The sequence below is a fragment of the Toxotes jaculatrix genome, chromosome 24, assembly GCF_017976425.1.
Source record: "Toxotes jaculatrix isolate fToxJac2 chromosome 24, fToxJac2.pri, whole genome shotgun sequence".
NCBI lineage: Eukaryota > Metazoa > Chordata > Actinopteri > Toxotidae > Toxotes > Toxotes jaculatrix.
The window spans coordinates 6,065,190-6,092,547 of NC_054417.1; the positions used below are offsets into that span (position 1 = coordinate 6,065,190).

A 27,358-nucleotide genomic window follows, 5' to 3' on the forward strand; every position below is an offset into this window, starting at 1 on the left:
AGACATTTCACTGGGATGAGAGTCAGGTGTCGATACATGGTTGTTTTCCAATTATGATTCTGCGTGGAGTCGAAAATGCACACACTCTCCTTTATCCTCATTTTGGGAATTTTTATTTTTATTTCTAATGTTAAAATCTTCATTTCCATTTCAATGTTTTCTGCTGTTTTTCTTTTACGTGTTTTAATCCACTGAATTGTCTGTGAGTATGAAACATTAACAGACCTACCTTGCCTGTTCTGTCCTCCTCACTGTCACTAATCCACAGTGATTTGGTCTGCAGCTCTGTTGGACACAGAGATGATGCATTTTATATTTGTAGAAGAAGAAAAATTTGGAATCAATAATAAGTAGTGGGAGTTTTTCTTTTTAACTTTTAACAGTTAATTGTGTACTCATCGTTAACATTATGTCACTATTAATTTTATCACATTATTCACTTCTGTGCTTATACTGCATTGACAAGGTAAAATTCATAAGTCATTAGAAATTACTGTATTTCTTCTGTATATTCAAAAACAAATCAACAACAACAATATGACAATCCAGTACACTCCCACTCCACACAATCTCATTACAGTAAATTTTTTCATGGCCAGTCTAAAGACACAACTTCCCACAGCTTCACTTTTATTCCCCACTAACACTCTGTTTGAAATGAATGTAAGCAGCCTCTGCCATCTTATCTGAGCTCACCTTGTGTTATGTCTTCATCATCATCATCACACGGCAGGAACCTGCAGCTTCACTGTCTCTGTAACATGAGGGTGATGTACATAATGTCACATTTTTGTCTTAAGGTTATATAAAAATCTTACATGACACTTTGGTAATATATCTATATATCTATCTATATATATCTATATATCTATATCTATATCTATATATATATATATATATATGTATGTAAACACAAACATCTAATTCTTCACCTGTTGATCTTTCCACTTCAGTCCAAACAGCTTCTTAGATGTCAGCATTAGTTTTCTGAGGGACCTGCACTTTACATCAACTCATCCACCAAACATCAGAGGGCAATGCTGTACATCTACATGCAAAACATGATGCACTTAGAAAACAAACAAACAAGTAAAACGTAAAACAAGTGCTCTTTGAAGAATATCTTGCTCATGTAGCTTATACGCTTCTACTTCAGTCACATTTTCAGTTTATTTTCATTTGTATTTGTGTAATTTTAGACGGTGAATTTCCTTATTTTGTGAGGTAAAGGCTTTGAATTCATCCTCCACCCCTGAACCAGTCAGCGTCTGCGCTGAGAGGTCAGTTAAATCACTGTTAGCGTATAGCTTGTAGCTATCTTAACTACCACACAGCTTGGCAGGTCTTAGTCCGTATGGGATCAAAACAGTCGTAAAGCATTGACAAGCTCACCTTTTATCTTTTCTTAATTTCATTTCATTACTTTCCACCTTTTTTCACTCTGGTTCAGGTGAAAACATCACCTCACCGTATGGTCCTGCTCAGGTAGCATCGTTAGCCACACCTGAGGACTGAACCATCCGCTTCTCCCTGAGGGGGGCGGAGCAACAAGGCACGTGACTTTCCAGCTGTTTTTGTGGGCACTAATTAAATCCCTTGGCCCCTGATATTAGCAACATATTTATTTTTTACAGCTGGCTTGTGATTTGTGTTCATCTCATGGTTGTTGTTTGTCCCCAGCACAGAGATGGAACTGTCACATTGTCAGATTTATGTTGAATCTCCTTCTCTCTCTGTTTTTACCTGTGCATCAACATGCTGAGCTGCAGAGTTTTGCCTTCAGTTTCTTAAAGTCTTAATAGTCTCCTCTCTTGTGTGTGTGTGTGTGTGTGTGTGTGTGTGTGTGTGTGTGTGTGTGTGTGTGTGTGTCAAGACTCACCAGGCAGCGCGTGGGAGTTTCCAAAAGTGGGAGGGCAGACCACATACAGCAGTTGCTTGAAACTCCCAGCTTTGAGCATAATGGATATTGGATTTAGCTTTGCAGTCCCTCTGGGTGAACTAAAACACCCACAATGCACCATAGCCTTAAACAATTGAGAACAGGGCTGCTTATGCAAAGTTCATGTGAATTTAGAAATCATCTATCTGTCTATACGACCTGGCACGATGACTTTATACAATAACCAATATTCAAGCTTCTAATGACTCCATGTTTACTTCTGTTTTCAAGCCCTGGTTAGCTTGGTGTCAGGCATGACAGAGCCAAGCAAAATTAAAAAAAATGCAACAGAGGAAATGTTTTATTTCCTCAGTGGTTTGAACCAAAGAAACTGCAGACAGTGTGTGGACAAAGGAGAAACTCTGGGTGTCAATTTGTGCATGTTTTTGTATTCAGTTAAATAATATCTATATGTGGTTTAATAATATTCTCAAGCAAAAATGAATCAAAGTTCACATGGTCATTTTCAGATTAAAAATAATAAATCATTAACATTGCTAATACGAACACAGTGCAAACCAAATCCCACTCAGTCTCTTAAAAATGTCAAATGAATCTGTTTTCCACGGGTATGAAAATGAGGAAAATGATTTTCTTTTTGCAAGAATTACACAAAAACAATATTTTAGTGTAATTAATTGTGAAACACCTTTTGAGTGGTCTCATTAATACATCACAGTGCTCTTGTCCAGACATGACTTCATTCCATGTGGGCTCCATTGCTTACAGAACAGTTGATACAGTGGTACAGTAAGCATATATCGTATCCGCTGGCAGTACTCAGCTGAAAGCAGCTGGCTGATAAGAATTTTCCTTGTTCTGCTGATAAAAAGCTTGCACACAGTTTGACCTCACCAAGTTGGCAGCGTGGGTTTGATGTTGGCTGTTATAGGTTAGAGGTAGATAAAGACTATAACATTACCAGAGGGGACTGATTTTTAGGTAAAAAACTGACAATTCTGTCATCTGGATAAATTGTTGAACAGATAAATTACAACACGTAAACAGATTAGGGGTTTATACAGTATGTTGTCATATTATTTTGAAGAAATTTGCCCCATGCTGATATATTGTTAGGCTGCAGGGGAATAAGTTCCTCTTGTCAGATTAGGCTGTTTCTCCGAGGCCTGTAAAGGAGGGTTAATCACAAACAAGACTATTAAACATTAGATGGGAGTATCTTTAAGTGTAGAGAGGTTTTCCTGTGGAGTTACTAATGTATTTCTAGAGGAAAAGTGCAAGTAAAAAACTAAATGAATGTGAGGATATTGGTCCATAATCCTCTGTATTTGTGTAGGATTGTTTAATTAGGACTAAGCATGGATTTTTACTATGTATAAATCCAACTAGGGTTTAATCTAATTCCCCTTTCAGAGAAGAAATAGGAAAAACATACATGAAGACTCATCTCCCAACCACAGCACTGAGCTTAAAGGCAGTGTTGTTGAGCTTTTTGACTGAGGAGAACCTTTGGTTGTTCAGTTACTGGACACACACAAGCACACACAAACACACACACACACACGACAAATGAGCACAGGAAACGTTTGTGGGACCTGACTCGAGCGCATTTTTATTGAACGTTTATAACTGTTAAAAACATGTATAAAATTGGTCCTGTTTCAGAAACAAGGCACGCATAGTCATGTCAATGTTCAGTGTTCATGTCATTATTAGCATTATCATTTATCAACATCATCATCAGCATCATCAGCATGTTCCATCTCAGTATTTGTCTAATAGTAGTATCAAGCATTCCCTAATATAAAAACACGTTCCAATTTTTTTTTTCACAGAGGTTAAAATTTTATTCCGAGCAGCAAGACAATATTCATGCAAAGACGGGAGTGGAGGAGAAGATGCGAGCTGACTGGACTGACAGGCTGACGGGTCTTTAATAGTAGGTCTCCCGTTCCACCCAACCTGGACGTACAAGGAGGGAAAATAAACACACGCATAAAATTTAGAGGCAAGTTCTTAGTTAGACTGGATTGGTTTAATTTTCATACTTTATTTCAAAGCATGCAAAGAAACTGGAGGAGATTTAAATGAGTAAAATAAGACCCAAGTTTCTCTGCCTTCAACATGCTTAAATATTATCCACAAGGCAGAGGGAGGCAGGGAGGAAAAACAAGAGGACACTGAGCAGCAGAGAGAGAGAGAGAAGTAGGAAAGACAATAAAAGCATGGATTCTGGGCTCACCTCCTGGGCTGCGTCTGAGGATCAGCTTACGGATTTCATCATAGATAAAGATGAGCAGGGAGTAGGGGAAGGCGCAGAACCACCAGTTGGGCCTGAAAAACACACACAAACAGAGATGAGAAACTGATCCAGAGCCCCCAGGCCTGGATGAGCAACATGTGGTAGGTGGAGTAAGCACGATTACAGAGTCAGCTGGCTGTGCACATGGAGTCCCAGTGAACTGCAAGGTGAGTTTTTGTGTTTTACTCACTTGAGAGGATACATCCTGAGGGCGACGTCCATGCCTGGGCAATAGGAGAGGAAGGCAGCCAGAGCGGTCTCCTCAAACAGCCCAAAGATCAGGATCTTGTTCCTGAAACACACGGGGGAGAAATTAAGACTCACTGTTTGAGAAAATAAAATCTAAAACCCAAATAGGACAAGCAAATTCAAATGACTGAAAATAGCTGCATTTTAACGACTTTATCAGCTGTGCCAGGAACTATGGACAGCGAGCCAAGTTACTGATGCAAACTGCAGTCTGAAATGCCTTTTAAACACAGTCCATCTTGTTTATGGACCAAAATAAACACAGAGGTCAACTGCAGTTCTTAGAAAAGCCCAACAGCGGCTTGTTCTGTACTCACTTCATGCCCTGTTGAAAGACAGAGTTCCTCCTGGTCTTACAGATGATCAGATCGGCCCACTGCACGATGACGATGCTGACGAAGAAAGCTGTGTGGCAGGTGAACTCCACAATCTTCCTCTGCTCGTAAGTCTGACAAAAGGAAAAACAACACATTTCAGACGAGTCCATACCAGGAGTTGAAGACCAAATTATAACCTTTACTTGCGGTCTGTGTAATGTTACTGACCCACTGCTGTCCATAGCTGTCCTCCAGGTCGTTGATGTATTTGTTGTCCCAGGACACTCTGATGCCGAGCAGGGTGGAAGGCAGGAAGCCGTTTTCAGCCAGAATCACAAAGTAGGTGAAGAAACCTGCCAGCGCCTGGATCATACCTGCAGGAGAGAGACGACAGGATGAAGGCATCAAGTGAAGAAATCTGATGCTTCATAATCCTTTGATTAATGACTGAAATTTGTTTGAGCGGCTTCAGACTGAATGAATAAATAAATATAGTTAATTCATCTTTTCAGAATTTGAGATTAAACCAGGGATCAATAAATGATTGGGCAGACAAATTGGCCTTGTGGTCTTTTGGGGGAAATAAGATGAATGAGAAAGTGAATGACTGAGTCAGTAAATTTGATTAGTCAGTCTTTTGGGGAATTTTCAGGACTAAACCATTTGTCACTGGTTGAATAACTGAGTAAATGAATAAATGAGATTAGCTTGTCTTCAGAGGAACTGGAGGCTTAATCAAATGAAACTGATTTTCTGTTTTTTTTTTTTTTTAATAAATCTCATTCTGAAATGGTTTAAGATGAATAAAACAAAGATGCAATTTGACTATTTTAAATGTTTGGCAAGATGCAAAGACACATAATAGGAGAATTAGTAGATACATACAGTGATAATCAAGAGGGTTAAATTATTAAAGATCCCACACCCAAACTCTGAGAAAACATCTGCTTGTGTTTTGCTCTTATAAGGAACTTCAGGCGGGTTTAAACCTATTCTTGGCTTCACTGCCGAAGTCAGAGGCACTGCTCTATCATCCCTCAAACAAACACACACACACACGCTAGTTCTTTATCAGTACAAGCCTATTTCTGGTGCACGCCACTCTTCTGGTTATCTTGGACCACCCAGATACTGAGCTGCCTTTCCAGAAAAATCTACTAAGGAACCACGGTTAGCAGAGTCCTGGTTCTGATTAGAGTTCAGCAGTAAAACTGGATCTGAAATCAAGGTTTACCGATCTGTCCGTAGGCTATGCTGATGAGCCTCTCATTCACCAGTTTGTCTGTTTTGGGGTTTCTGGGCTGTCTCTTCATGATGTCGCTCTCAGCTGCTTCATAAGCCAGGGAGATGGCAGGGACCTGAGAGACAGAGAGACCGGACACAGCACTAATCAATGAACACATCGATTCAACTTTAACAATATATTGAACATGTGTGTTTTATTATATTTCTGATTAAATCTTAAGCCTTTATGTTTAGAAACAAACTGCAATAAAAGTTGAAGTGAATTTAACAGCTTTTAGTTTCAATGCAAGTTTTTATAGTTAAAGAGACATTTAGAGTTGTCATTAAAATTTACTGAAATAGCTTCGCTGTTGTCAAAAAGGCAACTACCAAGATGACATAACTGCAATACAAAGGCGGTAAGAGGCAATCAATCAATCAATCCTCACCATGTCGGTTCCCAGGTCGATACAGAGGATGGTGACGGTTCCCAGGGGCAGAGGGATGTTGGCGATGATGAAGAGGAGGAAGGGTGTGATCTCAGGGATGTTACTGGTCAGAGTGTAGGCGATGGACTTCTTCAAGTTGTCAAAGATCAGACGACCTGATGAGGACATGACACAAATGAATGAAGTCATTGTTTTAATGATTTTAACCCTCCAGCTAAATAAGAACAAACTCTTGTGACTGAATGTTTAATTGTTTGGCACAATCCTTCACCTTCTTCCACTCCAGTAACGATGGAGGCAAAGTTGTCGTCCAGCAGGATCATGTCAGCAGCCTGTTTAGAAACATCAGATCCAGCGATGCCCATAGCAACACCAATGTCAGCCTTCTTCAGAGCAGGAGAGTCGTTCACACCATCACCTGTCACAGCCACAATGGCGCCCTGCAGAGACGGGAAAGAGGAAAGTGTTAAGAGCAAAAATAATGCCTGAGTGTGGAAATTAGACTCAGAAAGAGAAGAAAAACATTTCACATAGCACATTACAAAAATAAAAACAAACATTCGGCTGAGCTAACAGGTGTCACCATTCTTTTTTGAGTGACATTTCCTTTTTCTTAGGTTACATTGCATCAGGCCCAGAATAATTTCCTGTTGTGTGAAAGAAAAGCCTCCGTGTTTCAAAAGGTTTCAGGGCAGTCCTGTTTTATTTGACAGCACAGACAGATGTGATAAAAGTGAAAAAGAAACTGAGGTTTTCTGGACAAAGATACACATTAAAAAGCCTAAACTACAGGGACTATAACTCATTCTGCTTAAACACAGATTCTCCTCTGAGTGAATGGGGGGGACAGTTAAAGCTAACGATGCCTTTAGTTACTGCGGAACTGAACTGAATTGAAGTTATTGGGCTCATCAGATGAAATGTCAACACAGAGTCATCAATAATCCTCCTCCAGGAAGCATGTGGGACTCACTGGAATAAATTATGTTAATTAGTCCCGCAGCTTTCTGACAGACTGTACTTGGATCACTGGTGACAGCACATCTCTGACGACGTGTGAATTTAGCAGGACATGCCACAAACACTCTGATTCAGCGCCTGAATCCCAACGGTGTAAAAATATAAGCAGGAGTGAAACGTGCTTTCTTAGCTACAGGACCAACGGGTGAAGCTGACACTGAATCAGAAGAGCGTGTTGATTCCTGCAGCACGTGACCAGACAATAATTAACAAAAAAAAAACAAAAAACATTTAAATAAATAAATAATAGGCAAAGGCCACGCGGCGCTCCAATGAGTTTGTTCCACCCACTGATGAACTCATGAATATTCGTATGTGTGGATGAGCTCACAGGTTTGACAGATGCTACGCTTGATTATTCTGCTGACTTAGTCATCAGACCAAAGCAATAATCATAAATAAGCATCAGGGCATCGGGATATCAAATATTCAATCGGGCATTTACATAATAAGATGCAGGCACATGCTGTTTTGGGCGAACTGTAAAACAAACACTGCCATCTCCAACACACACACGCGCGCGCACACACACACACACACCTCGTTTGTTTTGTTCCTACCTGTCTCTGGCAGCCCTCCACAATGATCAGTTTCTGCTGTGGGGAGGTTCTGGCAAAAACAATCTCAGTGTGATACTTCAGGATGTCGTCAAGCTGCTCTGAGGTCAGATCCTTCAGGTCTCCGCCATGGACCACACAGGCCTTGGCATCTCTGGAGGGAACACGGAGCTGTTAGGTGACTTTCACTCGTGCAGACAGATAAGACTTGTTACACAGCTGTCCTCAGGCCCAGATAGAAACTATACTGGACTTCAGCCTAGTGATAGTGTTAACTGTGCTTATGCCAACAGGGTTTCTCAGTATTGTCAGTACCTTGGGTTGACCTCGTTGATTGGGATGTTCAGACGGGCAGCAATGTCCTCAACAGTCTCGTTGCCTTCAGAGATGATACCCACACCTTTAGCAATGGCCTTAGCTGTGATTGGATGGTCACCTGTGACCATGATAACCTGAGGGGGAGGGACATGTGTGCTTTTAAGAGAAGAGAAAATCTAAAAAAGCCATGTCTATTTTCATACGGGCCCTGAGGACACACCTTGATTCCAGCGCTCCTGCATTTGCCGACAGCATCAGGAACAGCAGCACGAGGAGGGTCAATCATGGACATGAGGCCAATGAAGCACAGCTTCTCAGTGGGGAAGTTCACTTCGTCAGTGTCAAAAGCAAAGCCCTCTGGGAACTGATCATCAGGCAGGTTGAAATGGCAGAAACCTGGATGGAGCGCAACAAAAAGTGAGTCTAATATGAGGAGATCACGGCAACAAAGCAATCTCTTTTGGAGTTGTTTGGATTTTTAAGCTCATTTAATAAACATTTCTTTTTTCATATTGCATTTGACCATCATGCAAACAGTTAATCCATCTTACACCTTTGTACAGGTGGCCTGAAAGCGTGTCTATGCAGATCTGGAAAAAAACCCAACATTCTGCCATCCTTACCCAGCACTCTTTCTCCCAGACCTCCCAGTTCCAGGTAGGCGTTCTGGAAAGCATCTTTCATCTCATCATCCAGAGGCTGCTCTTTGCCCTGGATCATGATGGTGGAGCAGCGGTCCAAAATCCTTTCTGGGGCTCCTTTCATCACCAACAGGTGCTTGGTCTCTCCTTCAGAAGGAGTATTCTTGTGAATGGAAAGCTATGGACACATGAGGAAAAAGGACAACAGGTAAGTTTGAGCATCCACGTTTTCATACATGTTAATTTTCAACTTCAACTTGTATCAAAAAGGGAAGATAAAGGCTTTTAAAAAGCTTATCAGGGAATGAACACAAATTATGTAGACAAGTCTATTTACTAATTAGGTCACACAAAGAATCTGACTAAGGATGAGTTTTTATCCCATAGGTCTTGTGCCAAGATCATTTTTACTTCATTGATTTACTGTCAACATGTAGAAGAAATAACCTGACATTTATTAGTGAAAAAAAAAAATAAATCCGGAAATTAATATGTCTGTAATGGATGCTGAAAACAACACAAAAACCTAACTTGGCTCCACAGACTTATGATTAAAGAAAATGATGTACTGTTTGCATACCTGGTACTTGTTGGTGGAGTTGAATGGGATCTCAGCAATTTTGAGGTTTTTCTCTCTCATTTCCTGGACCGACCCGCAGCACAGCTCAATACATTTCAGCAGAGCCGACTCCGAGGCGTCACCAGCCACATCTCTCTGGTGAAGGAAGATGGAGACGGGGGGGGAAATTAATCACAGACACAATATAACTGACTATCCAATTACTTTTGTTAAATATTGGCCTTCTGAGCACATCCTCAATAGACTGTAATTACTCAATGGACCATCATGGCCCTTTTACACAAAATCCTTTTATTAGTCCACATAGCACACACTTTTTTTGAATCCATCTAGAGTGAAAAAACATAAGAAGTACTGAAGATCATTTTAGAAAGCTGGCCATGAAAGAAAAATGCTAATTTTCCAGATTTTTTCCATCATAATTACTGGGCTTGATAAACACCAGCGCCATGTTTACCCTCCTTTCACTCTTGACGAGCAGTGAGAGAGAATGACTGGTAATTAGAGCCATGATGCCAGCCAGACGTTTACAGGTGATTAATACACAGAGATACATGTACACACACGCAGAGACACACAAACACACGTTAACAGGTTATTAACACAGGGTGGAAACCAGAGACTGGGCTCCAAGGAAAGTCTGGGAGCCAGGAGACATACTGGGAGTGTGTTTGTCAGCGTGTGTTTTCGGGGGTGGGGTTAAGAATAATTATGTGATTACAACGTGTGTGTGTGTTGGTGTGTAAGCTCCAGGGAGAGCGATATGAACTGGAAAACAAGCCTGTTGGTCTGAGTAGTAAACATCTCAGTAGAACCAACATTAGAGGAAATTATAATTAGACAGTTATTTAAAACAATAAAGATGTTTTGTTTTCCAGTTTGTTTGTTTTTTAATTTACAATCTGAAATATCACGTTATCAGCTTCACCCTTTTATGGCCGTATGGCTATCAAATGGAAAAAACGTGTCATTGTTTGGATATTTATTCATTTTAAATATTTGCTCAGTTTAAACAATGGAATTAATGGCTAATGTAGCACGAAGCATTAGTAATGTTGCTGTAGTAACGTGCAGTTAATCTCTCATCTCCAGACTGCTGAATATGTGATGTGCCCTGACAGGAGATTTTAAAAGACCTGCCATCCAAATAGAAACAGGTCGACTTGTGTGCTTATTTTTATTCATTTTTTCTGCTCTGAATCTTTGGTGCTAACTGACAGTTTTGGTTCTGTTTCGATTTGTACAATGATCTGTGTGCGCACAAAAATACTTTGTACTTCACAGGTGGTTAACCAGCTGGTTAGTTGACGTTAGCCATTGCTTAATCCCATCTGTGATTTGTCATAATTCGAATCATAGCGTAACAAACATTAGTTATATAAATGCCAATACAGAGGAGTGAAGTTTAAGACACTGTTTTCACAAATATGTCCACAAGTCATTTTCACCTCTTCAGAAAAAATAATAGCTGCAACATCATTATAGTTTGTTTCTCTCCACATAAAGTGAGGAGAATTCAAATTCCGGTTTGAGTTTAAATATCACGTTTCAGTCCCTTGTCCTTTATCACATTTGAATAAACACTTTGAATAAGCAGCATTCATGAAGCACACTTGAACAGGTGCTGGCATTACTGGGAATGAAGTGAAGCCAAAATCAGGGAAAAAAAAACAATATGAGGGAGGAACACAATATTCAAATTGTTTGAAAAAGGGCACATTCAGTTTGGAAAACAGTCAGCAGCACAGGACTTCTAAATCCTACCCACATAATGAGCACACAACCTAAAAGCCAGAACAACAGAGAAAGCTTTCTTGTTGTTGAACAAAGGATGAAAGATAATACAGACTTCTGTTTTTAGTTCTAAGAGCTAATTATTTCCCTCAAAATATAACAGAATTCATATGAAAACCCTCTGTTCTGAGGGTTGTTGTCTCAGCCAAGGCTTAATATTTGGTATTATTTATTCAAGTAAACAGAAGAAGAGAAACGTCTGCAGGGGAAACGAAGGTCAAAGTATAAACAAACCTTCAGGATGGGAACGTTGCCCTGCTCAGCCAGGAAGACGGCGCGGTTGCAAAGTCCAGCAATTCTGGCCAGGGCAGCCCAGGTGGCCGAGCTCCTGTCGAAGCTGGCCCCGCTCTGGTTCTCGGTGGTGTCGGCCTCGTGGATCTGGTTGTCGAACCACATGTGGGCTACAGTCATCCTGTTCTGGGTCAGGGTGCCGGTCTTGTCTGAGCAGATGGTGGAGGTGGAGCCCAGGGTCTCCACAGCTTCCAAGTTCTTCACCAGGCAGTTTTTCTTGGCCATACGCTTAGCAGTCAGGGTCAGACACACCTAGAGATGGGATAGCTTGGGTTAGCTAAGAGCTGAGTCACCGTTTGGATCCATATTTAGACATTTAATACACAAGAAGCACCAGGACTCACAGTGACAGTAGCCAGGAGACCTTCTGGCACGTTGGCAACAATGATACCGATGAGGAAGATGACGGCCTCCAGCCAGGTGTATCCGAGGATGAGGGAGAGGATGAAGAAGGAGACACCCAGGAACACAGCCACTCCAGTGATGATGTGGATGAAGTGCTCAATCTCAATGGAAATGGGCGTGCGTCCAACTTCAAGTCCAGAGGCCAGCGTGGCGATACGACCCATGACGGTACGATCTCCAGTGCTGATCACGATACCACGAGCGGTTCCTGCAGCGAGGAAGATTATTTATGTATTTTTTTAAAACAAGTAAACACCTCTGATTCACTACAGAGTCTCTGCACTAGAGACAAAATGAAGTGTTGTCTCTGAAAGGCTGTCATCATACCTTCAACACAGTTGGTGGAGAAGAAAGCAATGTTCCTGGTCTCCAGTGGGTTCTCATTGGAGAAGTCAGGAGTACGAGTCTGTGGCTCTGATTCACCAGTCAGGGAGGAGTTATCCACCTGAGAAATGAGACAGACTGTGATTGATGGAAAAAACAAGAAAAACAAGGTGGCTACATCTGGCTTAGGACAAAAAAACACACATAAAAACAGAAGATCAGTCCTAAAGGAGGAAAAAAAAAATCTCCTCTTCCGTATTTCTTTCTTTTCTGTGGTTCAAACAGCTACTGAGGGACAGTAGGCAGATTCAGGTCAAACAGAACTCTTAAGGTCCACGATGGAGCTACATGATGCACAGGCAGGTGACAAGATTTAACTGACTGATGAGGAGGTTGATGGAGAAGCACTGGGCATAACTGGGTCAGGTTGCTCTTGGTTCCTGAGTTTAGTTCAGGACCCAAAATGGGTCACAGACGTATTTTTTTCCCCCATAATAAGACTACAGCTAGTCACATGATAAGGCAGGAGCTCATTTATTAAAATAGTAACTTCAAAGGAAAAGTCTAAGAGGGCAATTTTGGTGCTTCAAACTCTACTTCACAGTCAAAAGGCAAAGTCTGATAATGAAATGTTAGAAATACGAACAAAAAAAGGGCTTGACATTGTTTGAAATTCAAATTAAGGACAACAGAGAGGTAGTAACTGCTCACATCTAGCGCTGAGGTTTTATAAAGTCAGAGTTTTTTATTTAAAAATAAAAAGAAGCACATGTCACAGAGAGTCTCAAGAGGTTCAAGGCACTGACAAATACAATGTTTTTCAAGTGCCAACTGCAGCAGCAGCAGACAGAAATTCAAAAAGTCAAAGCACTATATTTGATGTTTTGATGGAGAAAAGTTTTTCAGGTTAAATTCCTTAAATACGGGTCCTTGACCAGTGAAAATAATTCGTCTCCAGGGCACCCACCTTGCAGCCGTGGGCGGAGATGATTCGCAGATCAGCGGGGATCCTGTCGCCACCTTTGACCTCCACCAAATCACCGACCACCACCTCCTCTGCGTTGATGCTCTTCTTCTCACCGTCACGGACGACCAGGGCTTGCTATGAGACAGGACGTGACGGAGACAGACTTTTAGGTAAGACGGAGGAGAAAAGGAGACTTTATTTCAGCTGCCTCCGCTTCCACGTCTTTCAGTGAATGCAAAGCCCAATATTTTCATAATAATGAAAACCATTTTAATGATTCTCCTTTAAATTATTCAACAGTGCTAATGAGATTCAGATGTCAAGAGGACTCGTTTCTGTACGGCAAAGTGGGCAAGACCTTGAATTAAGATACTACAATTAAGAGTTGACATGGTGACAATACTGAGGTTTCAGTGTCGAGTTATAGTACATTTATGAGTGTGCACAAAATACATCAGAGAGATCCAGGCGCAGAAACAAAACTAAACGATGATCAATAGATAAATGAATGGAGGTTTGAAATGTGAGGGTTACCTGTGGGACCAGGTTCTTGAATGAGTCCATGATCTTGGAGCTCTTGGCCTCTTGGTAGTAGGAGAAGCAACCAGTGATGATGACGACAGCAGAAAGTACAACACCCAGGTACAACTGTGAACAAACAAACGTGACCGTCGGCTCTGATCTTGAACTGTGATTTCCAAACAATGAAGAAATATTTGCACCAACAAATCTAACACACAAAAATCATCTTAAAACAGAAGAAAAATCAAATCTTTTTTGCTTTTCCCATAAAAACAAGCCTTTTATGTCATTGGCAGAGTTTTATATCAACCTATGATTAAACCACATCATACTGTCACATCAAGACATTACATTAATATTTCAAGGGCCTTTTCTTACATTATCATTTGCGGGCTCATCCTCCATTGCAGCCTGGATACCATAGGCCAGGAAACAGAGGATGGCACCAGTCCACAGAAGCATGGAGAAACCGCCAAACATCTGGATGGAGACAGAACAGCAGTTTGAGTAACTTCTCAATTTCTAAACTTTATTCTTATCAGTCATGCCTCCTGTGCTACCGTGAAAACAAAGCTGATGTTACCTGTTTGCAGAATTTGACCCACTCTGGGGTGGTGGGAGGAGGAGTGAGGGCGTTGGGCCCATCACGGGCCAGAATCTCAGCAGCCTTCGCACTAGTCAAACCCTGGTGCGAGGAGAACATACAGATTCAGTTATAATTAGTGATGTAACTTCAGATTCTCAGCCAGATGCTCTAAGATGTGTGTAGTGACTGACAGCTGACGCGATGGAAGTCAGATAATCAGCCATTTATAATTACAAATACAATCAAACAATCATCCGAAGCACAACTGCACATGTAGACATGAAGTCACTGACACATATCAAAGTCCAAGTGGAACTGTAGGTGCTACTAGTTGCCTAGCAACACAGCATCAACAGAAAAACAGGGCCATTTCCTTCATCAGCAGGTAGGAGGTAAGACAACAGGGAAGAGTGAGGTAAAGGAGGACAGGAAAGGAGAGGAGAGGAGAAAAGATGAGGCAAATGGAACCATATGAAATCAGGGCAGAGGGGCTTCTGCAGCTAATAAATTATTCACAACTGCTGCATGCAAGCACTCGCAGAGCTCGGAGACCCCAGTTTAGAGGCACTGATTAACTATTCTCCTTGATCTTTCCTGCATGACCAGGAGCACATTTGCATGAGCTGAGAGGGCTAGTTGGAGTGTGTGATTACGTGTGTGTGTGTGTGCGTGTGTGTGTGCGTGTGTGTGTGTGTGTGTGTGTGTGTGTGTGGGCAGGGGGGGGGGGTCGTCTTTAAAGACCATACAGGAGTCTGCAAGCTTCAATCACAAAAGATCTGACAACACTGAAGAGCCAAATCATTCCCATATGTTCTGATGTGGCAATAAAGAGGCAGCTTTTGAAACTATCAATATTTTACTGTAATCAGTTTTTGTAATATGATTCTGACAATAAATTCAATTTATGCCACTTAAGCTTCAGTTTATACACTGATTTGCTGTCTTGCCAACAGTTAGATGAGAAAACTGATACCACTTCATATCTGTTTGGGAAATATGAAGCAGCCGGTCAGCTTAGCTTAGCAAAAAGACTGGAAACAGCTAACAGGCTCTGTCTCAAGGTAATAAAATCCACCTACCACCACCTCTAATGCTCATCAATTACATATCTTAGCTGCTGTGTGCTGAACACCACCTAGTTTTAACATTATTCATGATGGATGTTGAGCACAGTGAAGGGAAACTCTATTCAAGACTTCAGCAATAAACAACAAGAAAAATTAGAAAAAAAAAATCATCAATCTTCTCCCTTTGTCTCGATCCATCTCCTATTCCCTGCAGTCTCTCCCCTCCTCCTCCCCCTCTCTGCCTCTCGATGGACGCTCTTTGTTCAATAAACCCTGGGAGGGCTGAGGCTGCGGAGCCTGATCTCACCCTCGGTGACTCTTCCCTTCACGATGTGAGAGAGGATCTCTTCCCTCTTTAAACAAAGTCCTCTGTTTAATTCATCTCAGCCCCATTAATCATTCATCAGCTGAATGTCAACTGTCAGACTGAAGAGAGGAATGGGAGTTAATAGCAAACAATTTGATATTTATTTGATCTCCATGATAAATGTTGACACTTTGATAGAAATACTCTTTTCAAAATTACATTACGATGCCAGAGTTTGGAGACAAGAACACCGGCTGCCAAAAACACATCTCAGTGTGACTTTCAAAGCCGCAGGTGAGACACATAACACATCCAAAAGCACACACAGACACACACACACACTCACACACAGACACATAATACAGCACATTTTCCTCTTTATCTCACTCACATTGCTGAGGTCTGTTCCATATTTGCGATTGAGCTCATCCAGGGTCAGCTTGTGATCATCCTGCAAGGACACAGAGAGAAAAGACAGTGGCATCAGTCCAGCGTTTACGTCTGTGTGCATCTACTGTATGTATGTATGCATGCATGTGCGTGTTCAACGTGCCAAAAGCCAGCGACATCTAGAGGCATTGTCTGCTGACCTTTCATTTTTAGAATGACTACCTCTCATAACAACAGATAAACATTCACAGTTTAGGGAAAAGAACGAATGGATGAGGAGCCGACGGGGAGGGAAGAGGAGAGCGAGAGAAAGAGGAGGTGGAGATGAGGAGAAAGAAAAGGAATGAAAGGATAAAATGGAAACAAGTAGGAGGAAGAGAAGGAATAAAATAGTCATGGTAAAGAAAAAAATGGATTGAGGGAGGTGAGTAGGAAACAAAAAAACAAGTAGGCAGAGATAAAATTAGGAAAAACACAAATTCAAGGTATCAGCAAAAAATAAGCAGGAATGGATCCAGAGACCAAACTGCATCTACTTCCTTCTCTTTATAAACGTAAGCTGTAATAGAAAAGGCTTTAATTCTTGTATTTTAGTACTTGAAGGAGAAATAAAAGCAAGGCAATGGAGAGGATGGGATGGTCATATTGGAAGCAGTAGATGGTGAACAATCAGAGGATGAGGTCCTGAAGTGAAGCTGAGACTCTCACCATATCCACTTCCTTCTTCAGTTCATCCATATCCTTTTCTTTCTTCTTCCCTTTCCCCTTCTTCTTGCCGCCCTGCTCTGAGGTCGCAGCCAGCTCATACTGCTCACGTCCTTCCTGGAGACACAACGGAGGAGAAAGAAGGGAGAGGGAAAAACAAAACATGAGAAAAAGCTGTTTACTAACCTCTGTATCAAAAAACATCATCTCCCATCTCACACTAAGCCGCCATCATTCCAGTGCTGGCTGATTTGTGGATGATATTTAGTGATGAGCAACACAGTCTTCATCAGAGATGGAAACTGGACAACTGGGACACAACGTAGGCAGTGGAAGCACAACAGGTCCTTCCACCTGAGCAACACGAAGGGTCAGACACAGCCTTTGTTTGTTGTCATACCAACTGCAGTAAGAGGCAAAGAGCTGGTTGTTTCTCATTTTATCTCATTGTGATGCTCCGCCGCCCTCAAAGGTCTTGTATTATCTCTATAATGATAACATTCGAAATCCTGTGCATGTCTCATTTGTCTCACACATTTTTTGGATGTTCTATTCTGTCAGTCTTAACATCTGGATTACAAAATGTATAAATAGATTATAAAAATATGTGCACCTTGTGGCTTCAAGGTGAAACTTTACAGGCGAAACTTTTCTGCATGGTAACGAAAGAGACCATGCATAAGTAACACGCTGACTCCCGCTGAGGTGTGTCTGATGCACCGCAAGCACGTCTGATGTCTGATGACTCAAAATGCCAGAAGACATTTTGTCACACTGCATCTTTTTAAGCCTCCATGTGGGTCAATGCACTCAGAACCAGATATTAAAAAAAAAAAAAAAAAAAAAGAAAGCAGTAAACACAGTTCAGTCCAAAACCGAGAAAACTGTGGCCTAAATTGCGATGACAAACTGCCACAAAGTTTAACAGACAATCCAGGAAAAAATAGAGTCACCTCTGAACGCGTCACACAGAGTTAGGTTGAGATATCAAGAGCCTGGACGAGCAGAGAGTGGAAGTTGCATTTTTAAAAAACTATTTTCCTTCTGTTTCAGCTCAACTTTGTGTTTCATCACCTGACGAACAGACTTTTACTTTATGTGCTGTTTTTCATATGTAGGTACTTTATTGGTATTAAACCTGAGTAATCCATACAGAAGTGAAACTCAGGATATTAACACTCCGCTCCACAAGTGAACTCTTAATGCTTTTAAGTACAATGTTTTTCAAATTTAAGAATAATCTACAGACATTTACCTACTGAAATAAAGAGACTTCAAAGGATCAGTCAAGCTCGAGAGTGACACTCTGACTGTTTACATGACAAATGAAACCTAAAAGTGGAGCAAGCGTCATGTGGTTTTTGGTCAGTTGGAAGATAAGCACTTTGTTCCCCCCCCCACATGGTGACACAGATTAGGCTGCTGGGTGAAACAAATTTCAGTTTTTCAAACACTTTTCTTGGCACTAAAGGGTGTAACTGTGTCAGGGTTAAATCCACACGGCTACGTTCACTCACCAACTGCTTTCCTAAACATAACCTCACCAATTAAGCGCCTCAGCCAAACCTCAGAGTGGAACAACAAACCAGACTCGAGTCGTTTACCGAGGACATTTTGTTGATTTTAACTCTGACTGTGACACAAATTCTCTGACTGTAGGTAAGACTATTTTTAATTAAATGAAGAGTATGTCTCACAGAAAGACAGTCACTTGTCCTATGTATAACTCAAGCTGTGTGATAAAGAACACACACTTAAGGTACAGACATGTCCTTAATTTGTGTCACTCGTCTCTCACTTGGCATCCCCTATCACACCATCAGCTCCGGCACTTTGGCACACCCTGTCCCCTCTGTCCCTCTCTCTTTCTCTGCTGTCTCCCTCCGCAGACATCCCCTCTCATTATCAGCAGTCACTGTAGCTGACAGAGCAACAAAGGCCCGGGCGAAGATTGTGTCTTCCAGACGGCTGTTAGCCAGAGGGTGTGTGAGACAAAAGTGACAGAGAGAAGGTGAGACAGAGGGGAAGAAAAAGAAGCCGACACAGGAGAGGGTGGGGGGGATAGAAGAAGATATATATATATTGTTATATAAAACTAATATAGCATGACTTTAGATTTTATCCTTATTGTCCACCCTGGACAGCCAATCCACGATGAGCATCCAGGTGTGATATACTGCTCATGTGCTTGTAGCCATCGCTCTAATGGACAGCATCAGGTAACAGGTAAAACATGTGTAGGCTTCTTAGTGTGTGTGCTAACCACAGAGGGACAGAGAGGAGGTTAAGCCTGTGTGTGTTTCAGGTAGGTAACAGGAGATCGCAACAGTCGAAGCCAACACCGATTAGCAGTTAAGGCTCATCTATAATTCAGCTCTGTACAGGGATCAGAGGTGTTAGAGGGGAGGGAGGGAGGCTGCCGAAAGACCAAGTGACTACTAATGAGCTATTTGTCTGCATGAAACACCAGAGTGTGCAGCAGCCATTTTGAAAACTCTTCAGAAGGCGATATTTTGGACACAAAATGACCCGAGTGAGTCTCACCCACGCTGACGTGGCCAAATACGGACATCCTGGACACGGTCCCAGTCATGGAAATATGCTAACTAATATTGTTGTTCTACGACATTAGCCTTTTAAAGTTTCCCAGGGAGCCACCAGAGTAGAGTGTGTGATCCCAGCACATGTTGTTATTGTTGTTCGAGCCCCCCGGTTGGTTAAGCTGGGAAAACACTGAAACTGAGTTCTGGATCGCCACATCTTAGCCTCTGGACCCCCCACGGGCCCCCAGGGGCCATCTGGCTTTTGGAAAATAATTCACAAACAGTGGTCCAGAGCCCGAAGCTGGAGCACAGACATGCTGTACAGAAGAGCTCACTTATTAGTTCTTTAGTTGCCTGAAGATTTTACATAGCAACCAATGTATCTGCAAAATCCAAACACCTGATATTTCAAGTGCTGGAATAGAAACGTAAACCCGTTTCACAGCACATCGTCCCTGCAGACTCAAAAGAGGGAACTGATGTTCAAACATTCAAACTGAACCTGCCATTTTGTGCTCTGGAAAGCTGCTCCCACATTAGACAAGCAGTTGTTTAAATATCCGACACGCAACAGTCAAGCCAGGAGCTGCAGTACGGTCCCACTGCGCCTGCTCTTGACATTTCCTTTAAAAGACGGCGCAAACTGAAAAGTCAAGTTACCCGAGTGAGCTGCCTCAAAGTGTGGCCGACTGTGATTTCTCCCTCTGCACCTCAGACAAAGTTTCTCTTATCAGCACAGTCTCTCTTTGGATTGGCAGGTTTCTGTTAACTTCAAGTGCCATTGGATTGTTGTTCATTCACCTTATAAGAAGGAGCGTTGTAATTGATAATGTTCAGCTCTGAAACAGCACAGATTTTACCACTACAACAGAGCATTTCTCGCTTTTCCATTTGTCTAAAATATAAACACAAACAGCTCTGAAAAGCTTATGGGGCACACAGCCTCTACATGTGACTGACATTTTCCTCATTCCACCTCTGCACCTTCATTATTCTGGTTAACAGGTGGAGTCTGGTGACTGCAGCCTAAACTCAGAACACCTGTGCGTGCCTGCTCAGCCTTCAGGGGGAAATCCCTGTTTACGGGGATGGCATCACTCTTACCTTAAAAGAAACCAACCAAGTCATCTTGTTGTGGTCTTGTCAACCAAGTGTGAGACCATCTCACCCTGGAGTAAGCTGCAGTGAAACCTGCGGGGGATTTTGTCAGCTCGCACATTTTACTCATGCTGTACAGAAATGAGTGCACACAGCCCAAAACATTTCCTGGACAAATTGCTGTCTACTTTCAGCCAGACGCTGCAAAATACACTTAAAGAATACAGGAGAGGATCAGATATTAAAGTACTGAGTCATTAATGTTGAGACCACAGTCAGCCACAGACATCAACCTCGGCCGGTGCACAACAGTCTAAACTGTGTTTGCACCTGTGGCAGAGGACACGTCCTCAGTGTTTCAGGTCGACAAAGTCAGAAATAAATAGGGTTCAAGAAAATAAGCCCTAACCTTGAGGAGGAGCGTTCAAGGTCATCAATAGCACCCAACCAGCGGTGTGTTGAGATGTGAGAGAGCGGAAGAAGGACTTATTGATAAAAGATTAAAAAAAAAACATAAAAGTGTAAGGAGGAACAAAGGGAAAGGAGATGAGAAGAGGTCAGAGAAACAGAAACAATGCTCCAGAGCAAAGAGATGACAGAAGACAACAGAAGTCAAGAAGAATTTTCTCCAATGAAAAATAAACAACATAAACTGGTGTTGAATCTCTCTCTCTCTCTCTCTCTCTCTCTCTCTCTCTCTCTCTCTCTCTCTCTCTCTCTCACAAAGACACAGACACACACAGACATACACACACAAGCCTACTGGACACAGAACAATGGTCCTTTGTGCTACTTCCATAAAATCTGCATCAAAACACAAACAAAAGACTCAAATCTTTTCATGTGACTGTTGGGAACGTGGATATGTGGACTATTTTATCCACCAGTGACGCTGGCCGACATCATTTCACCTTACTCCACATGGAGATTTGTGTGAATATCACATTGGACTATGACCAATGAACAAAACGTAACAAAAACTGAGATTGTTTTTTTTTTTTTTAATGCAAAACCACTTTTCTGCATTGTCCTGAAGCCATAAACCAGGCTACAGCTAAATCTGATCACGTTTTTAGTTCAGATTACAGACTAAAATCCCTCATACAGTGACGTCATGTTCGGCTCTATTACTGAATGAAGCCTAATACTGATCTTGAGTCAGCTGAAGAGTGTGAAGGGACACATTAAGTTTTATACCTCGAAAAACTGACAAACAGGACAAGAAAAGCAGATATGAGTGAACAGGACACTGAGAACCCCTTCAGGACAAATCAGACTTGAATGAACGAGCCCTAACACCCCCACCCCAAACAAAAACAACTTAACCAAGAATCTCTGAGCCACCCCCCACCCCCCGTCCTCTTTTTATGTCTTGCCTGAGAGAACAACGTCCTAAAGGCTCACACACATCAGAGGACAGCAGTCGCATATTTTTAAGAGCAAACTTTTTACAGGCAGACTTGAATTCTTATGAACAGTCTTTGCTGGTGCCAGGGTCTTAAGCCAGATACACAAGCTGCTCATTCAACTGTGCCGACACACACACACACACACACACACACACACACACACACACACACACACACACACACACACACACAGAGTTCTGGGACTTTGGCCGGTTGCTACCGGCGACTATTACCACACCTCTTGAGATATATGTGAATGGACAGTCACGTGTTGTAGCCCCCCCCTCTTCACCCTCCTTCTTCCCTTGTCCCCTCTCTCCTCACCCACCCCCACCCCCCCACCTTTATTCTCTCATTTCCTCCAACCATCCCTTCTTCTGTTTTAATAGTGAAAAGAAAGTGTGTTAATTTACACGGGGTCGTGTTTAACACTCCCTTCACGTCCTGTGCGACTGTCAGCTTTCTCCAAAGCAGAACAAAAGCGAATGAATGAATCAATGCCTTTCCTTGTTGGAAACTTTGCGGGCACTCCTCCACTGCCAGGGCGACGCACAGCACCGCTGAAATGAAAAATTCTCAAACGGCCACAACTGCTGAATCCAAAGCATTGAGAGACAGCAGTTAAGACACTATCTAAAATGACCACTCCGTCCTATTCTCCTTCATTCCTCTGAACATGGTTAACAATGAGTCTCACCCAACATTCCTCCTCTTTGAGGACATACACACAACTCTGCTTCACACCCGAGCACTTTCACAAAAGACGTACATCCCCTGAGGGTATCTGACTCTAGAATGGCACTGTAAGGAACATTTTAGCGAGTGGCTTTCTTGGTAACCACTACTGGTGTGAGCAAAGATCTTAAATCATCTCACAGCACAAAGGATCTTTTTCTTTCTGCCCCCACAGGCAAATATTTCATTGTATAGAAGGACTCATTCATGATAAACTGTTCTCTCGGTGGGAAAAACAAGAATCTAAAGAGCTGAACAGGCAAACTGGAGCAGCTCTGGACCAGAATGAATGAACCAGTGAATCAATGGCTCTTTTTTTTCCTCCCACTTTCAGACATTAGCCACACCTCCATCACATTAACCAGCCAAGACACCATAGCTACAAGTTGCATCATTTCCTCAGGAGGGTGAAAAGCCGACTGTGTCACACATGCGGTAATCGCCTCGAATATACACACTTCCTGTCGTTTTGTGTTCTCATAATCACATGGACAAATTGCCCAACAGTTCAGGCTACAGTGCTGAAGACCTGGATTATGACATGTCTTGATCTTGGCATGGAAAAAACATATTTCTTCATCTGGGAGATGCACGGACAGAGGCAGGGGAACAGCGTGCTCTGGAGTTTGTTATTCTTAATGCGAATGTTCCTCTTTTGCTGAGCAACAGGCGTGCAGTGAGGGTTCAAAGAGCTGCCACAGAAAACAAATCGCGCGGCTCAAGCTGCTTAGCCAAACAGAGGCAAAGACAGAGCGAGCTGGCGTGTGAAAGAATTGGAAGAAGAGGAGGAGGAGGAGGAGAGAGAAAGGGAGGGTGGGAGGGAGGGAGCTAGATAGCAGGGGAAACAGCAAAAGGATAGATGAAACAAGGCACAGCAACAATGAGGCAGAGGGAATTACAGATGGAAAAAAGAGAGTCAGAGATGGAGTGAGTGTGTGAGAGAGAAGGAGAGAGGGAGTACGGCATGTTCTGTCACATACAAGGGGCGGCGTGTGACAAAAGCCCCGGTTAATACACAATGACTGCCAAGCGGAAAGAATGTTAAATCCTCAGAGAAAGAGAGAGGGAGAGGGACAGAGAGAAGGAAAACAGGTACAAACAGAGAGAACAAGAGGGAAACAGACTGTAAAGAATGGATGTGAAGGTGTAGTCGGGGTGCCCCTCTGGCTGAGGATAAAAGCGGCCGAGGGCTGACACGCTAGTTCAGGTTTACAGTGTGAAAAATAACCCGGCAGACTCCTCACTCTGAAACTTAGTTTTGCTCGAGCGTTGCCATCTCTGGACGCTGAAAAGACAGCTCCTCATCAGGGGAATATTATTTCTCCTTTCTCCCACCCTGACAAACTTACAGATGCCTTTTCATGTCTGTGAGCAAAGTGTGACGGGCAGGAGGAACAACGAGGCTGGCCTACTTTAAACCAATTCATGGATGTCTGGAAAACGCACTTGTGCTCTAAGTGAAAAGAAATAGGCTTTTAAACCTCTAAAAAGAGACTGCTGCATGGTCTGAGCTACACTCAAACATTTAATAAAAAGCAAAGACTGAGATGATGAGCATCAGCTTACAACAAGTCCTTCAATGGAGCTTAAACCGTGCAAGGAGACAAAATGCATGAATCACTATTTTAACTCAAGTCCACTTAAGTTCAGTCTACAAACGCCTGAGAGACAAGTGAATGAACTGAACTTTGAAATAGTAGAATTAACCAACATTGTCACACTGTTCATTTAAACATTTGGCAGCTGAAATGCTGTGTCTCCGTTCTATACTTTTATATCCAAATAGCTACTGAGCTGAAATCTGCTCAAAGGAGGAAATTTCAGGGTGAAGTATGTTTTTTAAATTGCTGCCAAATTCATGATTCACCCAGCTACGGAGAAAAGATAGAAAAGATTGAGTCAGGTAAGATTGAAAATGAAATATTTAGTTGGATTCCTCGTCCACCGGTCTCCTGTGAGCTTGACAGATGTCTCCCGGTTCCTGCTCTGTATTGCTGCCCAGTTAACCAATCAGTGGAGAGACTGTGGTTAGGACAAGTGATGCATTACTGCGCTCACCTTCCTCATCAATTCTGTATGATATAATTTAGTTCTATGCATTAACATTCATTTTAACATAAAAAAAAGAAAATTAGCCTCTAAAATAGTTTAATTTACCTGCTGCTCCTTTCCAAAAATCACCAACTCACAGCTTTAAAATGGATCATTCATGAGAGTAAATGATTGATATTAAACTTCAGAAATTTCACTGTGTTAAGCCCCACCCCCGCCTCTTTCCTCCCTCATCTCTATCATATCTGGGAGCCAAGTTGCTGAACAGTGGCAATGCGGCAACTGGTGCCTCTTGGCTCCCCTTAATATAACCCAACTCCCCCCTCTCAGCACCACCTCCCTCTTTCAAGCAATCAGTCCCTCCTCTTGCTCTCCTCTCCTCTCACTTGCTTCTCGTCTGTTTATTGCAGTGTGCTGCGTATGTGATGAGAAAACACTGAAAAGCATGAAAAGGGCAGCAAAAGGGTAACCTCATTTTAGAAATGAATGGGACGTGCATATACAAAACACAAGGGGGAAGGAGGAAAAAGAAAACATCACCGCGAGGCTCTTCTCATACCTGTGCTCCCTCTCACTGCCCTGATTCTTCTCCATTACAACAAAACAACTTCTCATCCTTCCTCTCCTCCCCCTCCATCTCTCTGTCCTCACACCAGGAAAGCATGAGCGATTATCTCATCCAAGTCTAGCTATCTGTCTGTGCCAGCACTGAATGCATCGGAGGAGAGGAGAGGAGAGGAGAGAGGAGGAAAGAGGAGGAAAGAGGAGGCAGAAAAGGAAGGGAGACGCAGTGGGGGGAGGCTGGATGGGGGTAGGGCATGGCTTTCATCACATATGGGACATAAAAAAAAACAGCAGCCAAGGAGCCAAGAGAGAGCAAGCAAAGATTTTCAGAATCGTAAATGAGCGTCAGGGAGAAAAGGAGGAAGGAAGCGAGACTGAATGAGCCGCTCTGCTTCACATCTCCCGCCAGATCTCTTGGTCCATCTTTCTCTCCCTTTCGCTTCCTCCGTCTACCTCTCCATCCCTCGCTGGCTGAATTTATAATGAGCGTTTCTATTGCGCAGCATAGCAGGGTGTGGCGACTACTGATATTTCATACAACCGGGTTCAGTTTCACGCCTTACAATTCAAGTCTGTGGAAAAGAACAGCTGTGGTGCGTCCTAAAATAACATGAAGGACACAACAATGTCTGCACCATTCTTCTTCTGACAGGAGCACCTTTACAGGATGCCTCTGGTCTAGATTTTATATTCTTAGTGGAAATAACACAAAATGACCATCTGAAGATGATGCCCACTGCAGACAGAAAGACAGAGATCTTACTAAGCTTATAAAGTCAAATCACAATTTATTCCTGCAGCCAGAACCACATTCATGCCCTTTACTGCAACGCACATTGTGTATTTGTGTCACACAAAAGTGTGTCAGCCTAAAAAAGCGGCCACACTCTGAGCTATTATCCCTAAAAGGTGTGTAGATGTGACTTTAGATAAAGTTAAAGATAATTGGTCACAGAGCTCCAAATCTCCCAGCAGAGGAAAAAAACAAAAAGGGCTGGACTTTTAACATATCCCTCCCACCGCCGAGCTTTTATACCCACAATACTCAGCTGCTCTGTAAAGAGCCACAATAAAACAAGAAAAATGTCCCAAACTTAGAAACGTTTCCTCCTTAAAAGTAAAAGGAGCATCTGAGAGCGGAGAACCACTTCACATATCTGTCATAGTTTCACAGAAAAAAAATCACACGTGTCAGGAGCACATCGCACGACTTTCTCCACTCAAATTAAAACTAAAATTTCCCTTCAGACCGTGACATAACCCCTGCACACACACACACACACACACAGACACCGCTGTTCTCTAACGGGTTTATTTCCGCAGCTGCAGCGTCGCACCAAATGATGTTACACTGCAAAACTTTGACAGTTGAGGCGTTTGAGAACATCCCGTTATGTAAGCGGACACCGAGCCCGTTTGAAGGCGCTGAGAAGCATCTTTGTGCGCCATGGAAACTTATTTCTGAGGAGAGTGGGGTTTTTTTTCCCCCTCTCTTTCCCCCTGCCAGGCTGAACTCATGAAAAGGGGGTCTTGAGCTCTCGGGGTTGGAAACACGGAAGTCATCAGAGCGTCTCGGAGCCGCAGGCATTTTCAGAGAAAAAACGAGGCTTATTTCAACACGTGATTCTCCACCTCTGACAACAACATCGATTTAGAAAACCACTTGTGCGAGTGGTGAAGTTTTGAATCCATGTTTATTTGTTTCTCTCCCCCCCACCACCACATGGGCGATAACAGCATCTGTGAAGTGAAACAAAGCGAACATTTATACTCACTCCTCTTCCCATGGTTGCCAAGATGTGGACTTAGTTCTTCCCAGTTCAAGTAAAAATTGAGAAACAAAAATCCACCTTAAAAATTATGTACAGTAAAAAAAAATAACAAAATAAAAGGAAACTCCTGGATGTGCCCGTTGTTATTTTTTTTTTTATGTTTTTTATTTTTATTTTTTTTCTTCAGCACGTGTCACTCCTCCAGCACACACATCCGAGCTCGAGAGCCGCCGCGGCAGACCCTCCAATACTTATAGACGGCGTTCCTTC

The 27,358-nt window shown here is 42.5% G+C and overlaps 1 protein-coding gene across 1 annotated transcript; it reads right to left on the reverse strand.

Annotated features, from left to right (window-relative positions):
- Nucleotides 1-3,491: 3,491 nt before the first annotated feature.
- On the reverse strand, nt 3,492-27,315 carry LOC121178058 (sodium/potassium-transporting ATPase subunit alpha-1). Its single transcript, XM_041032558.1, has 23 exons — nt 27,092-27,315; nt 16,919-17,032; nt 16,212-16,271; nt 14,444-14,545; nt 14,239-14,340; nt 13,873-13,986; nt 13,339-13,473; nt 12,375-12,492; nt 11,987-12,255; nt 11,586-11,894; nt 9,558-9,692; nt 8,960-9,155; nt 8,557-8,732; nt 8,334-8,470; nt 8,022-8,172; nt 6,713-6,881; nt 6,442-6,596; nt 6,003-6,126; nt 4,997-5,142; nt 4,769-4,899; nt 4,393-4,494; nt 4,143-4,234; nt 3,492-3,862 (listed from the first exon to the last, which is right to left on the reverse strand). The coding sequence occupies exons 1-23, from the start codon at nt 27,101-27,103 to the stop codon at nt 3,834-3,836; spliced, it is 3,078 nt and encodes a 1,025-aa protein (XP_040888492.1). The 5' UTR covers nt 27,104-27,315; the 3' UTR covers nt 3,492-3,833.
- Between the last annotated feature and the right edge of the window lie 43 nt (nt 27,316-27,358).